Source organism: Cyrtonyx montezumae, unplaced genomic scaffold, assembly GCF_038088225.1.
Source record: "Cyrtonyx montezumae isolate F1298 unplaced genomic scaffold, pur_monq_1.0 scaffold_8, whole genome shotgun sequence".
NCBI classification, from domain to species: domain Eukaryota; kingdom Metazoa; phylum Chordata; class Aves; order Galliformes; family Odontophoridae; genus Cyrtonyx; species Cyrtonyx montezumae.
In genome coordinates, this window is record NW_027072089.1 from 67,653,777 (window position 1) to 67,667,987 (window position 14,211).

At 38.4% G+C, this 14,211-nt stretch overlaps 1 protein-coding gene across 6 annotated transcripts in view; it reads right to left on the reverse strand.

The window, feature by feature from the left end:
• Positions 1–3,148: 3,148 nt before the first annotated feature.
• CTNND2 (catenin delta 2) overlaps positions 3,149–14,211 on the reverse strand; it is a 619,666-nt gene continuing 608,603 nt past the window's right edge. For 4 of the 6 annotated variants that reach the window (XM_065752045.1, XM_065752047.1, XM_065752051.1 and 1 more), the window contains 3 exons: positions 11,259–11,336; positions 7,952–8,025; positions 3,149–5,582 (listed from right to left, as the gene is read on the reverse strand). In XM_065752045.1, the coding sequence (XP_065608117.1) occupies positions 5,322–5,582; positions 7,952–8,025; positions 11,259–11,336 (413 nt within the window). In that variant the 3' untranslated portion in view covers positions 3,149–5,321. The remainder of the gene's footprint in view (positions 5,583–7,951; positions 8,026–11,258; positions 11,337–14,211) is intronic. The other 2 variants (XM_065752046.1, XM_065752048.1) reach the window with 1 other exon arrangement.

Sequence of the window (14,211 nt, forward strand, 5' to 3'; positions counted from 1 at the left end):
CGAGTACTTTTTATCCAAGCCACTCTCTTAAGAATAAAAATAAAATTACAGTGCCAAAGGCTATACATTTTGATGAGTTGCAAGAAACAACTTTTTTCTTTTAGCTCCTCGTGCACTGCAGCCTTCATTGTGGTGGCCGGGATGGCCTCGATGCTTTCATCCTTTAAGGTTGCACCCACAGTCTTTGACTGTTTTCAATTAAAATTGCATTCAGTGTATGGAAGTAAGATTGTATGGAAGTAAGAATCAATTTTAAGAGTAACACGTAGTGTTGGTGTTTTGCAAGAAGATCGTGCTGGGCCAGCACCATCCTCACGCGTGGGCCATGCGTGACCGAACGGTGTGGCCCTGTCAAGATAGTGCAAAACACAGGGGAGCACTGGGGAGAATAAATAGTTTGTATTTTTTTATGCTGGCTGGACTCTTGGCCTGGGCCCCAGGAAACTTGATCCTGGAGGTTCTTATAACACAGGTGTGTCAACAGATGGGACAGCCACTGCTCATCTCCTGTTCTTTTCCGAACAGTGCCTCCCGTAAGTCAATGGAAGCTGCAGGCTTTGATGCTTTTAGCTTGGAGCAAGCAGGAAACTCACATATCCCACTTTCAGAATAAAGTGGCTTTCGACCTCTGCTTAAGAACTGTAGAGTCCTTTGGATAAAGAAACAGCCTTGTAGGAGCTGTTGACCTCAGGAGAAAACACTGAGGTTTCGAGTTGCAAGTAGTAGGAACTGCTTCTCCGCCAGTGTGGAAACAAGTACATCTGCACCAGTCAGTAAAGGGCTTTTACAAGCTGGGATCTTGATGGGGTTGTGCCTGTGTGCACACTGTCACTGTAGCTGTTGGGGAGATGCCAGTGCCATTGAGGATGGCAGCACAGGATGTAGTAGTGAGGTTTGCAGATTTTCCTCTGTTTAAGGTCTCTAGTTTCTTTTTTGATAAGAAGTCTTTGACCAAGAGTAATCCCCATCCTGGCAGCTGGTGGTACTGCTTTGGTGCCCAGCATGCTCTGCTCTTGGCTTGCTGCCTTGCAGGATGGAGCTGGAAGTGCCCAGAGGTGACTTGTGATTCTGCCTGTCTTGGATAGTATTAAGCTTTGTGTCCAGCATGTTTCTGCTGTTGACTATTCAGGTTGTTACTCGTATCTGATGAGCTTGGCACAACACACTGTCAGGCCCCATTCCACAATTAGTCTTTATGGGCGTGCATGTTTGCATGAACAAACTGTGTTTCTGTATGCTTAACTCCCCTTGTTCTAATCTCCCCCAGCCCAGGCTGCTGCCTTCACCACTGCTGTCTCCTCTCCCCATTCCCCATGCTACGCAAGTAACACCCAGCTGAGAACGCCTTGTCATCAGGAGAGGGTGAGTAACATGGGCAGAGGAGCCGAGAAAGCCTCTCTTGCTGCATTTGGCCTTGCACTGCAGCCCATGCCGTGTCAAGGTAAAAAAAAGTCAGCCTTCCTAATTTTGGTTGTAAGCCTCCCTCATGAGACACTTTTGTAGTCTGAGGCAGACTAGCCCCAGGAAACACTCATCTCTGAGCAGCTGGATGTGTGGCACACCAGGATTCCTTGCAACACACAAGTAAATTAATGTCCTTCTCTGAGTTTCTTGACCGTAGTATGTGTAACAGACTATGGGGCCAAGTTTGTATATTTTACAGTGTTCCCATCCAGTGTCCTTGAGTGCTGCTGCTCAAGCTTTTACAGCCGCAATGGGGGGTGAATAGGGTGTTGACACTATTCTCAAAAATGCCTTTCCCCCTTGTTTGCTCTTGTAAGTTGTGCTCATAAACCTGTTCTGGGGGGGAGTGGCAGCGAATGATGTGAGAGATGATTAATATTCCATTAATTTTTAAAATAAGTGACTCGCAGAGGAGTTGTTGGATGTATGAAGCTCGGAATCGACATACGGAGTCAACTTCTGATGGTAAACATACTGCACTATGACCAGCAATTCTCCACAATACAGTAGGATTTATTAATAGAAAATATGTCAATATGAGTTTGTCTTTGTACATGTTAGCAACATGTACAGTGAAACACATTTTTTTTCTCACTCTATATTGTTATAGTTCTTTTCGTGTTATTTGACATAACCATTTATATTTTGGGCTTAAATATGTTATTTGTCAAAATGTACTTTCAGTGTTAATATACCTTTAAAATCATAGTTTATCATTTAAATATTGAATTAATATTATTTTTTCAAATCAATATTGCTCACGTTAGTGCAAATTTGTTAAATCTTGAGATAGGTTAACCATTCCTTCCAGACCATAAACAGCATTTAATAAAACAGTGAGATTTATATAGGTCTACACAGCTGATCAAGATTCTAATAAGAAGCTCGTTAAAAAAAAATAATCTGACATTTGACAGTACATCAATTGCATTTTAAACATTTTTTGGAACAGTTTGGTTTCTTCTCTATTTCTGTGTTTTATCTAGTACAAGAATGAAGGGAACAGCAATAGGTAATGATACTTTCCTCAATATTTAAGAGAATGCATCATGATATATATCCTGCTCAGTATGGCAGCAGTGTTAGATTTCCAAGGCTGGAAGAGAAGCCAGGTAATTCCACACCTTCTCAAAATGCAGTACAGCAAGAGTGAACATCATTAGTCAGAGCACTTGCCACTACAGAAGAATGGAAACAAAGCAACACAAACTATAGACGAGAGGTATTTTATGCCACTTCATCGGTCCAAAATGTTTCACTTGAGCAATGGTCAACATTTGACTGCAATTAATTTTCTGATAGGAGCTGCAAGGGGGCAATGTGGGCATTTAAGTAGTTTGAAGGATAGAAATAAATCCAACTTACAATAACTGCCTAAAGAACTTTAACTAGAACCATGGGTCCCTTCGGCCTGTTTGTAGTCCTGCAGCTGGAGACCTGCATGGATCTGGTGGTTATCAGACAGGCAAGAAGAACTTCAAGTTGAGAGTGACATTCTTTATTAAAAAAAAGCTTTTATACTGAAAACGTGCTTTGTTCAAAAGAGCACTGCAAATGTCACTTATTTTATTAAAATCAATGTAATAAATAAAATATAAACAACCTGTGTCCAAAACTATGAATAATATTTTCATCTACCTCACTATACATCTGGCCCACTGTGCCCCTCCCACCCACCCTTTTTTAAATGTTTCAAAAATTTTTTTGCATGCGATTTTTTTCCCCCTGTTTACTACAAAGAGCAGATAAGGTTACATATCGTACACTGGGAAAAGCTGCCAAAAAGATTAAACTCTAGTCCTAGATTATCGAAAAACCAATTCTACGTCACAACATCCGCCCGCATGAACTACTGGGTTTGCGTCCTACGGGGCAGGCGATGCTTTGTGAGACCTTTCTCCCTGCACACAGCCAAAGTGTGCCAGGTGATGGTGAGACTATTACACTGACTAACCACAGAAATGTTTGCAACCTAAAACAAATTCCTTAATTGTAATTTAAGCCATTTACAACTACTCTTTCTGTGTTGGGTCTTATTCCGTGGAAACTGTTCGCCAAACTCTTGGCTGAATGAAATATATGCTAGATTCTTTTTTCTCTTTTTTTCTTTTTAACTTCTAGAATCCCAAGAGCTAAGATTATTAGACCAGCTATTCTGGACTCCCAGCCTAATTTGCTTTCTTATCCTTTTATTTTTTGAAAAAAAAAAAAAAGTCTCTGTTCCTTACTTTTTCCTTTTTTTTTTCTTCTTTTTTTTTTTTTAATGGTTTTATTTTAAATGCACAGAAATGGTCCGTATCTTTCATATTTGAGGAATGTGTTTTGAGTGTTGGGTTTTCTTTTTGGTATGGGTAAAAGTAAATGATTGTCCTAATGGTTCAGAAGTTGGACCCTTCTGTAGCCTGAAGAGTTTGGGGACTCCAAGCTTTAGCCTGCTGGGTCTTGCTTTTCCATTCCCTAGGGAGATGGCAAGATCAAACTCTCTTCCTTGAGCACTTGGTGGTTGGTGGCTGGAAAGTAATGAAATTTCTTTCCTCAAGAGAAGATGAAGAGATGCTATTTTTAAGGAAATGACACCTGAGGGTGAAGGACTCAGTGAAAAAAATCCTACAACCCCTTCCTTTGCAAGTATGTGGCCTAACAATTTTGAATTGCTATCTATGGTTAATAAAGTGAGTAAGAGAAAGCACATACTGGAGTTTCCACTGTTTAAAAAAAATGAAAATCAAACAAAAACTGAAGCTTGAACGAGGAAAACATTGGATGAAAATAGGTCTTCTACCACACAAACGCACACGCTCAAACACATACACACACACACAATACTATGCATACGTGGACACACACGAGTAAGAATGTATATTTGTATGGTAGATTCTTGGAAATAGACATTCTTAGCAAATATGGATGACAGATCAATTGTAATTTATTTTCTTTTAACACTGTATCATCATAAAGAAAACTGGTATAAATGAAAAAAATCTATTTCAAATATCTACATCTAAAATTTTAGGCAGTGAAAAAGCACTTTGTTGACAAGGAGTGTGGAATGATGAATGTTAATTGTCAGAAACTGCTGAATGCCTTTTTTTTTTTAGTTGCCACAAACAAATTCACATATCAGAACGAACAATACTGCTAAATATTCCTTTTTGTTTGCTTTTTTTTTCTTTTTCTTTTTTTTTCTTTTTTTTTCTGTTAAAACGCACCGGGGAAAAGAAAACAAAAAAAACTGGAAATTCATACATCTTTCAAAATTTGAAATTGAAGCAATATTTAGAACCATTGATGAAGAAACACTGTGGCATTGGTGTAATATACACAATGCACTTGGTTTTTTTTTTTTATCTGTAATGTACATCAAATACTTTACAACAATGCATTAACAAAAGGCAAGAAACATCTTGCTGTACAGAGGAAACCCCAAATGCAACTTGAAGCCTAGAGTCACAATGAATGAGGATATTAAACAAAGTGTGAGAAGCTGTTCCCCATAACGTATGTACGCTGCTCAGTTACTTGTGCTTAACTCTTGACCCACATCCACTGTCATGTTCTCCCTCCTTCTTTCAGCCACATTCAATACACAGCAACGAATTTAAGACTCTACTGGCCAACGCTAAAGTTGTCCTACACTGTAAAATATATATATATAGTATATATATTTCTTTCTAATTACTCCCAGGTTTAGCTTTCATTTCTTTTAGCCTTCTAAAAAAATCTCTTAATTTTTTCCACACTGGTTATCTGGGCCTTCCTATGGAACAGGCTTTAACAAACTAAATCTGCAGGAAAAAAATGTCTTGTGGTATGCATGCACATGCACAGTTCCTGGAGCTTTTGTATCTGCCCAAGTCTCAAACCCAGGAGTCGGGAGAGGCTGGATAGTGGCTTGTTTCATAGTTAAGTTCACTATAGGGACGAGCAGCTGAATAGAAGTCGACATAGTTGCCAGTTGACTTTAGTCCCAGGTGCATGTTGTATTCACTTGCAGGTGGACGATGATGCACTTGGTCCTCAAAGAAGGACTCATCATAGTTTCTGGTTGAATTCTGAAACGGCTGATATGGTTCGTAATCTTTTCTGCTGGGCTCCTGTGGAACTGGCTGTGTTGAAACCTGAAAGACAGCAATATCCGTACCTCTCAGATACAATTTTCTTTGGGCAACAGGAAGGAAGAAAGAGAGAATCTCATTCTATGTCTGTCGTGCTGGAAATGGAAACTTGAGCATTACCTTAAGCTCTGCCCAAAGTACTGCTTGATAGTGAATTAATTCCACAGTTCTGTCTCATCATTATATTCTTTACACTTCATTTATTATTTCAAGTTACTGCTGCTAAATGGACAGTGTATGCACTCCAAAGATGCTAAACATTTTGCAGCTTCCTCTGTCACAGATGAGACTAGGTGACACCACTGTTGAGAACCAAGTATAATCTTCAGGGCACTGACATGAGAACATTTCAGACTAAGTGCCCTGAAATGTACTCTTCCGCTACTAAGAAGTTGAACCAGTTTCTTACCACTGCCTTGACACTTCATGCTGACACTCTTGAATTGTTGTTACATTCCAGTAAGCTGCCTTGAGCTTGAAATATTTATGATATACAGAAAAGTCTCAGGTGGACTCCTAACCTAAGTTTGCCGTTTTTTATAGACAGCTCTAGTGAATTTCTGTTTTGATGTCTGGGACTTACTCAAAATCTGAAAATTATAATTCTTTGCCAAGTATCTTAGTGGAACACTATCTTTCACTCTGTGCCATCTCCACTAAGGTTGGGCAGGCTTTGTGACTGCAAAATGACATGATATTTCAGCCCTCAAATGGTCTTTTCCAGTGAGCCAATGTCAGTGTCAGATGACTTTGCAAAACTCACAGACTATGCATGAATTTTTGCTGTTCCTTCAAGAAGATAGACACAATTGCCTTGCTATGCCCCAGACTGCTAGGTATTTTCTGTCTGTATGGGACTCAGTGAGTAAATTCCAAGCAGGCAACATTTGCAGCCTTTAATAGCCCTACAAGTGACCTTACAGCACTGGTCACAACATTAGAATGGCAAAAGGGAGTGTAACAACTCTATTTTCTATTTCTAGCACTTTTTTTTGTCCAATGCCACGTGTTCAAACCAAGGTGTTTCAATTTGTACACAAGCAAAAAATTACATACAAAGCAAATTATTCATAAGCCAAAAAGACAGACCTGGTCAAATTTTTGAGTAGAAAAAAGTGGATCAAATTAGTATTTTGCAGTCTTTTATAATTAAAAGCATTATTTATGATAAGTCCATCATAAATGTGACATTTCTTTAAGAAAACAAGTGGGAAAAGGTGGAAAAATAGTTTTCCTTTTGCCCTCACTAAAAATCAAATAAGTTGATTTATGACTGCAGCTTGAGTACACCAGCTGTTAAAATCCCTCATGCTCCTCCTTTCCCCAAACACTATGTTAATTAGAAGGCAATAAAGACAGAAATACCTTCATGAATGGAAGCAGTGCACATGAAGAATATGGTACACGGCATGTACCTCTGGCTAAGTAAAGAGCAAAACCAATACAGGGAAAATGGGAGCACAACATCAGATACACGTCTTAAGTTTGTGGATTCAAATTGAAATAACTTCACTGAAATGGAAGTTTCAGGTAATCCAGTAAAAATTTTCAGGGATTTTTTTTTTAATCAGTTCCACCAAATATTCTTTTACTTTTTCCATACTACTCATCATGTAAAGTGCTTTCCTGAAGTGTTTTTCACCTCCTCTCTGTATTTGAAGAAATAGAGATATGCACATTGCATAGGGAAGCTGTGAAAATATTAAGGACTGTGATTTAAGTGTAACATATAGTTATGCAAAAAAAAAAAAAACAAAAAAAAAAAACGAAGGGCATTAGCTGCACATACATACAGAGAGTGAAGATGTGCCTGTAAGAGATAGAGGTGTACCTCAGTGCCAGGCTTGTTCAATACATAGGTTGCTGCCAGAATGCCTTAGCCTGTGAGCCACACAGTGCCAGAAGTAGCTTTCAATTTTATGATGGATATACTCAAGCAATGAGATGTGAATGCACTTCACCGAAGTTTATAGGCACAGGACATCACCAGGTATTTGGCAAAGCAAAAGAGCCTATTATGTTAGCTTGGACTTTGCAGTATGCATCACATATCCAGAACATAAAAGGCATTCAGGCCTAAAGCCTCTCTTGATTTCATTATGAATGAAAGACCTAAATACCTTAAGGAACTCTTATGCATATGCTGTCGTAACCTGTTGGACATTTTTGAAACTTGGGCTGAAATTAGGCATTAGCATGAAGAATACAACTTGCCTTAAACCAGTGGAATTGACAGCATTTGGTCAAACAGGTAACTCATTTCTACTAACCTATATTTGTTAATTTTCGTGATATTTTTCACAGCTTCCACATAAGATGTTACATTAGCATCTTGCCACCTGGAACAGCAATATATTAGTCTCCTTACTTACCTGGTTATGTTTGATATCCTCAGCAGGTGCACCGTAAGAATTTCTGTACAAAGTTGAGATTCCAGTGTTCTGAGCTGGAGAGAGAGAAAAAGAAAGAAAAGCAGTTTTACCAGACATGCCTCCTTGGCCTAAAAATAAATTCTTAAGGCTTCATTTAATATTTACATAGTACTCATTTCCCTTACACAAAAATCTATTTTCTTTCTCTCCTACTAAACATTATTAATATTTGCTTTGGTGTACATACACGTACACGGTAAACACATTAATGCAACAGGCACTATATCACTTTCATACCAATCACATATAAATCAACAAAATATTTTCATATACAGCTAGCATTCAGTAATACATTTCAGGTTACATACATGGGATTCCATGTAAAACACTGACTAAACAGGTAACAGCTGTAAATATTGGGATTTAGAAATATCTAACTCATTTCAGTTCAGTTGAATGTGACACCAAATCCTGGAGATTACTTATCCTACAGTACTTCTGTTATATTGTGAAATCATTCATGGGAAAATTGATTAAATACAACTGAAAAAATGAGTAATTCAAAAAAGTAACTAACAGTTATACTGAAGAGATCTGGCCAAGATAGTCTTGAATCCATGAACTGCAGTAATCACAGAATAGAATCATAGAATGGCCTGTGTTGAAAAGGATCTCAAAGATTATCTAGTTTCAACCCCTGTGCTGTGGGCATGGTCACCAACCTCTAGAGCAGGCTGCCCAGAGATACATCCAGTCTTGCCTTGAATGACTCCACGGATGTGGCACCCACAACCTCTCCAGGCAACCTGTTCCAGTGCATCACCACCCTCAGTGAAAAACCTCCTCCTAACATCCAACCTGACTCTCCTCTGTCTTAGTTTAAAATCATTCCCCCTTGTCCTATCACAATCAACCCATGTAAACAATTTTTATCTCAAATACCTTACTACTAAAACACATGGACAAAAATGAACTATGAGTTTGAAATCAGAAGTAATTCTAAATACAAGGATGACATTGTACTCTTTTGCAAAGATTACCTGCCTAAAGAAACACATTAAAAACCAAGGGCTTTTCTGCAAGGCTTTAACCTTCCCTGATCACCTAGATGTGAGCATCTAGCTGAGGCTAATCTTGCTGATGGAGAACCAGAAACGCTGTATGCATTTCTCTTATCTGAAATAATCTGAGGGAAGGAAGTCATGTAGTTGGTGCACACTGTGCTTGCTGGATATGTGTTACTAACTTCCCAGATATTAGAACCAATGACTTGATACCGTCATTGAGACTCTCACCATTACAGCATATGCCAAAAAATAATTTTAAAACTTGAATAGCAGTAAATCAGAGTATCAGTGGAACCAAAACAAGCTGCTCATTCAGCTTTTCTTGGGTCTCTGTACAACTGCATAAAACCTGAGATGGTTTAAGTACCTTCACAACTCAAAACCTGGTGGGCAGTACTGAAGGGCAGAGACAAAAGCTGGTAATGGGATCCATGCTGGTCACATCACCAAGAAGAATCACAGTTACTGTAGAAGTAACCACTCTTACTTCCTTTGGCAATCCGCTAGCATGGATCCCAGCACAGTAAACTGCCTTTGTCGTTCTTCCTCTAGTCACTCTACCCACTATGGAGAAAGGAAGGAAGACATGGTCATTAGTCAAAGCTGTCTGTGAAATGCCCATTCTGATCTCCACACCTGTCACAGGTATCACACTGAAGGTACAATTTTTGATAGAGCTTGGAGCGATATTCCATGTTGTTTCTTTACTGATCACAGGCAGTGTTGTAAACAGATCTCCAGGATAACTTTGTAATGGAATGAAGACAGAACTCATATGGTGGGGTGATGATCTTCACCAGCTGGAAAAAGTATCAGCTCCCTCCCTCCCTCCCTTTTTTTCCCACTGTTAGCTAGTAGAGATTAAGAAACTCTTAGTTCTTGATACTGTTACTAAGACAATGTATAATCCTATGTAGGAAATGGAGCAGAAACCTAAGAGGTCTCTAAATACCACACAGCGATCCTTTATTTGAAACTGAGAAGAATATAAGCTCTGGTAATGGACAGTAGTTGGTCTTTTTTTTTTTTTTTTTTGGTGGCAAGTATTCCCAATTCTGCCTGTGTGCCAGCAGGTGGTAACAGATGGAAATGATGACTGCTTGGATAGTTCATCTGTGGCCTTAGATGTTAGCACTGAAATATCAGTCTATAGAGGTTCTCTCTCTTCAAGTTGTTATGCCAGTCTTTGATACGTGAGGCTTGACTGTTGTTATTTCAGTGTTTTTTATGACTTCTGGCTGCATCTTCTGCTTAGTGTTTCAAACTCTCACTCGTGATGACAGTCTTTGGTGCTGAAGGAGCCAAGAAGCTGGCATGAGCATTATTGGGTATGGTGCTTCTCATGCCACTGTGGTGTTCAGTAGTGCCAGATCCTTTAATGGTACCAAATGGATTTTTTTATGCAGGTTTTCTGAGTTCTCATGCTTGCCCCATGGTGTGCAAGAAGAAGCTTCCTTGAACAATAAGGAAGTGATGATATGCTGGGCTTTCATAAATGGTGAAGAGCTTCTTGTAACCTTTTTTTTTAAATTTAGTATATATAAATCTCAAGATAAGCAGGACTGAAGATCCACACATGCAAATTTTCGGTCAGGAATGACTGAAAGGACAATACTATTCACAGTTATTTGTCAAGAACAAAGAGCAGTATAAGATGCAAATCTGAGGGTTTTATGGAGAACCTGAAGAGCATCAAACTGGACACATGCTAATTCACAGTGTTCCCACAGGCAATCAGAGAGACTTTTAGGAGGGCCACAGCCTTTCCATCTCTTTATAGGCAAATAAAAGAACACCAGGAAGATTCTAATAGCCATAATTATTAAAAAACAGAAACAGTTCAGAGTTGATGCATGGCTCTCAACCACAGCACTGTGAAATCTGTTGTATGTCACAGGCCAGATTGAAGACTTGCAGTCTCCCAGATCACAGATTCCATGATGGAAGAAATGGATAATTTTTGCATAATGGAAATAGATGCAAGGTCTGCATTGCTGATTTCACTGTAGTCACATGAATACAAATTCGTAAGTTCAAAATGCAAGCAAACTGTGGTATTCTTTTTATAACGTGATAAAAAGGAGTACAAAGACACATCAAACGCTTTGAAATGAATGCCAAGAGTTCACAAACAAGAAATCTTGGCTTAGTCTAGCTGAGAGGATGAGATAACTGTCTCAGGAGGAAATGTAAGTCAAGCAATGTAGCTGCCAGTAATGCATGCAGCCCCGCTCCAGTACCTGCTTCAGAACACACAGGCGGCATTCCTGGGAACTCCATTCCCGCTGTGCCATGCTTCAGTGAGCAGCTGACTCTTGCTGTCCAAAAGCAGGGGGGTGAATATAAAAGAAAGAAGGGAGAGGATGAGCCAGATGGAAGGAAAAATATTAGGGTGGCTAGTATATGATGTTACATGAGTCATCATAGTAAAATTATCACAGAGCATGAGTTTTAATGAAATAATTCTCTTTTTAAAACACGGCAAAGGTAAGAGGTACAAAGAGTAGGAGACAGAGGTTTCCCATCAAACATGTTTCGTTACAGAAAGGTGAGAATTGTGACTGCACATGAACTGATTCCAGAATTGATGAGTGTGTGTCTGTATTTTATGTAGTATCTAAACAACAGTACAAGATAGTGCTGAGAAGGTACTTTATGCTGGGCAAAACAGTGACAGTTTAAATGTGAATACTATGATATGCCTGCAGTAGTTCGTGGTTATACTGTATAAAGAACTTTAGAGAAAAATACCTTACTTTATTATTTTCCCCAGTTTTCAAGGTGATATTGATTAAAAATAAATATATACAGGTTTCCCTCAGCCATCTTCTCCAAAGCTTTCAGCAGCTTTGAGAATTATGTGATTCAGTGGCTTATGTGACAAAGTTATCATTGATTGAAGCCCTCCCCACATATCCCAGTCCCTTGATTTGTGGCTCAACATTCAATTTCCAGCTCCTAAGCGTACTCATTCAGAACGCATTTATAGACACTTTGAAATAATAAGGTGCTAACCTTTTGCACTCACAAACACAGAAAGACACAAGAAAGGAAACATCAATTGGGCAGCCAGTCATCCTCAACTGGTATTGCTTAACCTGCTCTTCCTACTACGATCAACAGGACTCTGTTTTCTAAAATTTAATTCAAGATAGTAAAGGAAAATCCTTCTGTGCCTCACAAATATCACTTAACGGAGATCACTGACTGTCATTACCACTGCCACTTTCATTTATGGTGAAGGGGCATGACAAAAGATTACAGTTTTATTGTGGTTTCTTAATGTAATAATAAGTTCGATTCACCTGAGTATCTCTAGCTACTGTTAACAGTTGGAGGTTGTGTTCAGAACATGCAAGTAAGTGGAAACAAGGAAAGTTCAGATGACAGACTACTGACAAGGAAAAGAATAAATTAATCAGAAAGTATTTCTGCTGGTGGAAGTGAAGATACAAGGTTCAGATTGTGATGCACACAACAGTTCACTATGGATAATAACAGAGTCCCACAATAGTATACAGTAGGCTTATCTTCTCTGTTCTGAAGGAGAACACTAAGGTATAAATAACGTTACCACATTCATTTATAGCTCCTTTAAAAAAAATGAATAGAATAGTTTTTGTCTTAAAAATATACTTTAGGTGATAAAATTTTACTATTGGTTATTATTTTCTACAGAAAAGAGAAGATGGACTGTAAATATACAAGGCATCATAAACCTGTGAAGTGAAGAGAGCAATGGAATCTTCGATATTGTTCCTCTATTTTTTATCTGTCCTTGTGAAATCAATATAAGTTATCATTTACAGCCAAATTGTTTACTTCATAGATTCTCCATTTTTTTTCCCAGAGGTTTCCTGACAGTTCTCCACAATGGCAAGGAGCCAGCATTTCTACCTCAAAAATCCATCAAAAAACCTTCATTTCAATCTTAGCCAAGAGGTCATAAAATTTTTGAACTATAAACTGAGAAGAGCTTTGGAGGAGAGCATGGAGACAGGTGCGGATAAATTGAGACTACTGCTGTAGCTCTCCACACTCTGTAAATCCATAAGCCAAAGAAAGCTTTGTGTAATATATCAGCTTGGCACAAAACACGAGAGTGGTTCAGAATATGTATACGCCAGGTGGAACTTGAAAAAACATTTATCTAAGTCCCACAGGCTCTGAAGAGGTATTAACTGCAATGCATTATTTGATGCACAAAATGAAATACAGGAATCGGAATGAATTTGCTACGCAAACTTACATCAAGACCATAGAAGTGAGGCCAAAATGTCTCACAATTAAAGTCATAAGTCATACGTTTCATACTGTTCTTTAATGCAATGTTTATTATTTAATCAGCTACAGATATGTTACACAAATTTCATGTCAAACGTCGACAGTACAACTGCTGGCATTTTCTTCTCTTCTTAACATGACTTTTAATTTGAGCTCTGACCAAATGAGCAGAGATTTGGTGATCTGAAAGACAAAGAAAGTGATTTGTTACATATTCATTTATACAATGGCTACACAAGATTTTGAAACATTAGAAAACTTATCAGTTTGATTGTTTTTGGTATTTCTCAGTTAACCCAATAGTTGGAAAAATTAGCAATAGCTGACCATAATGCTGAGAGTCTCGAGTGTTCTTATTAAGAGCCACTCCAAAAGATCAATAAGAACTTACAAAACGCAAACAGATATCTAAAGAAACTAGGATGCAAAAATCACAGTGGAGCAAAGGTTGCTGGGAAAGTACAAACCTCATGCTCCCAAAACTGCATAGAAATAGTACAAACATTAAGGGAGAACAAAGACACTTCAGTAAAATGCAAAATAAAAAGAGATGGGGGAAAAAGAAATTTTTTTGAAGTGGAGAGAGAGACATGAAAGAATGAGTAACGAACTGCAAGGAACATTTTCCACACAGAAATTCTTTTTTCTGAGCTTTAAAATATAATCTGGTTGCTTGAATTTACAGACACAGGTAGGATGAAATACTAATGTTTCTGCAGTTCTTACTCTGATTCCTTCTTCATGAAAATGCTCAAAAAAAAAGAAGTCCTGTCCTTCATAATCGCACAAGCAATGACCACTGAAGTATTCTAAAGAGTCCTCTCATGTGACTTTGAAACACACAAATGTTATAGATAATAACATCTAAAATACAGTACCTTGATTGAATTTTCTTTAGTTTCATGCAGT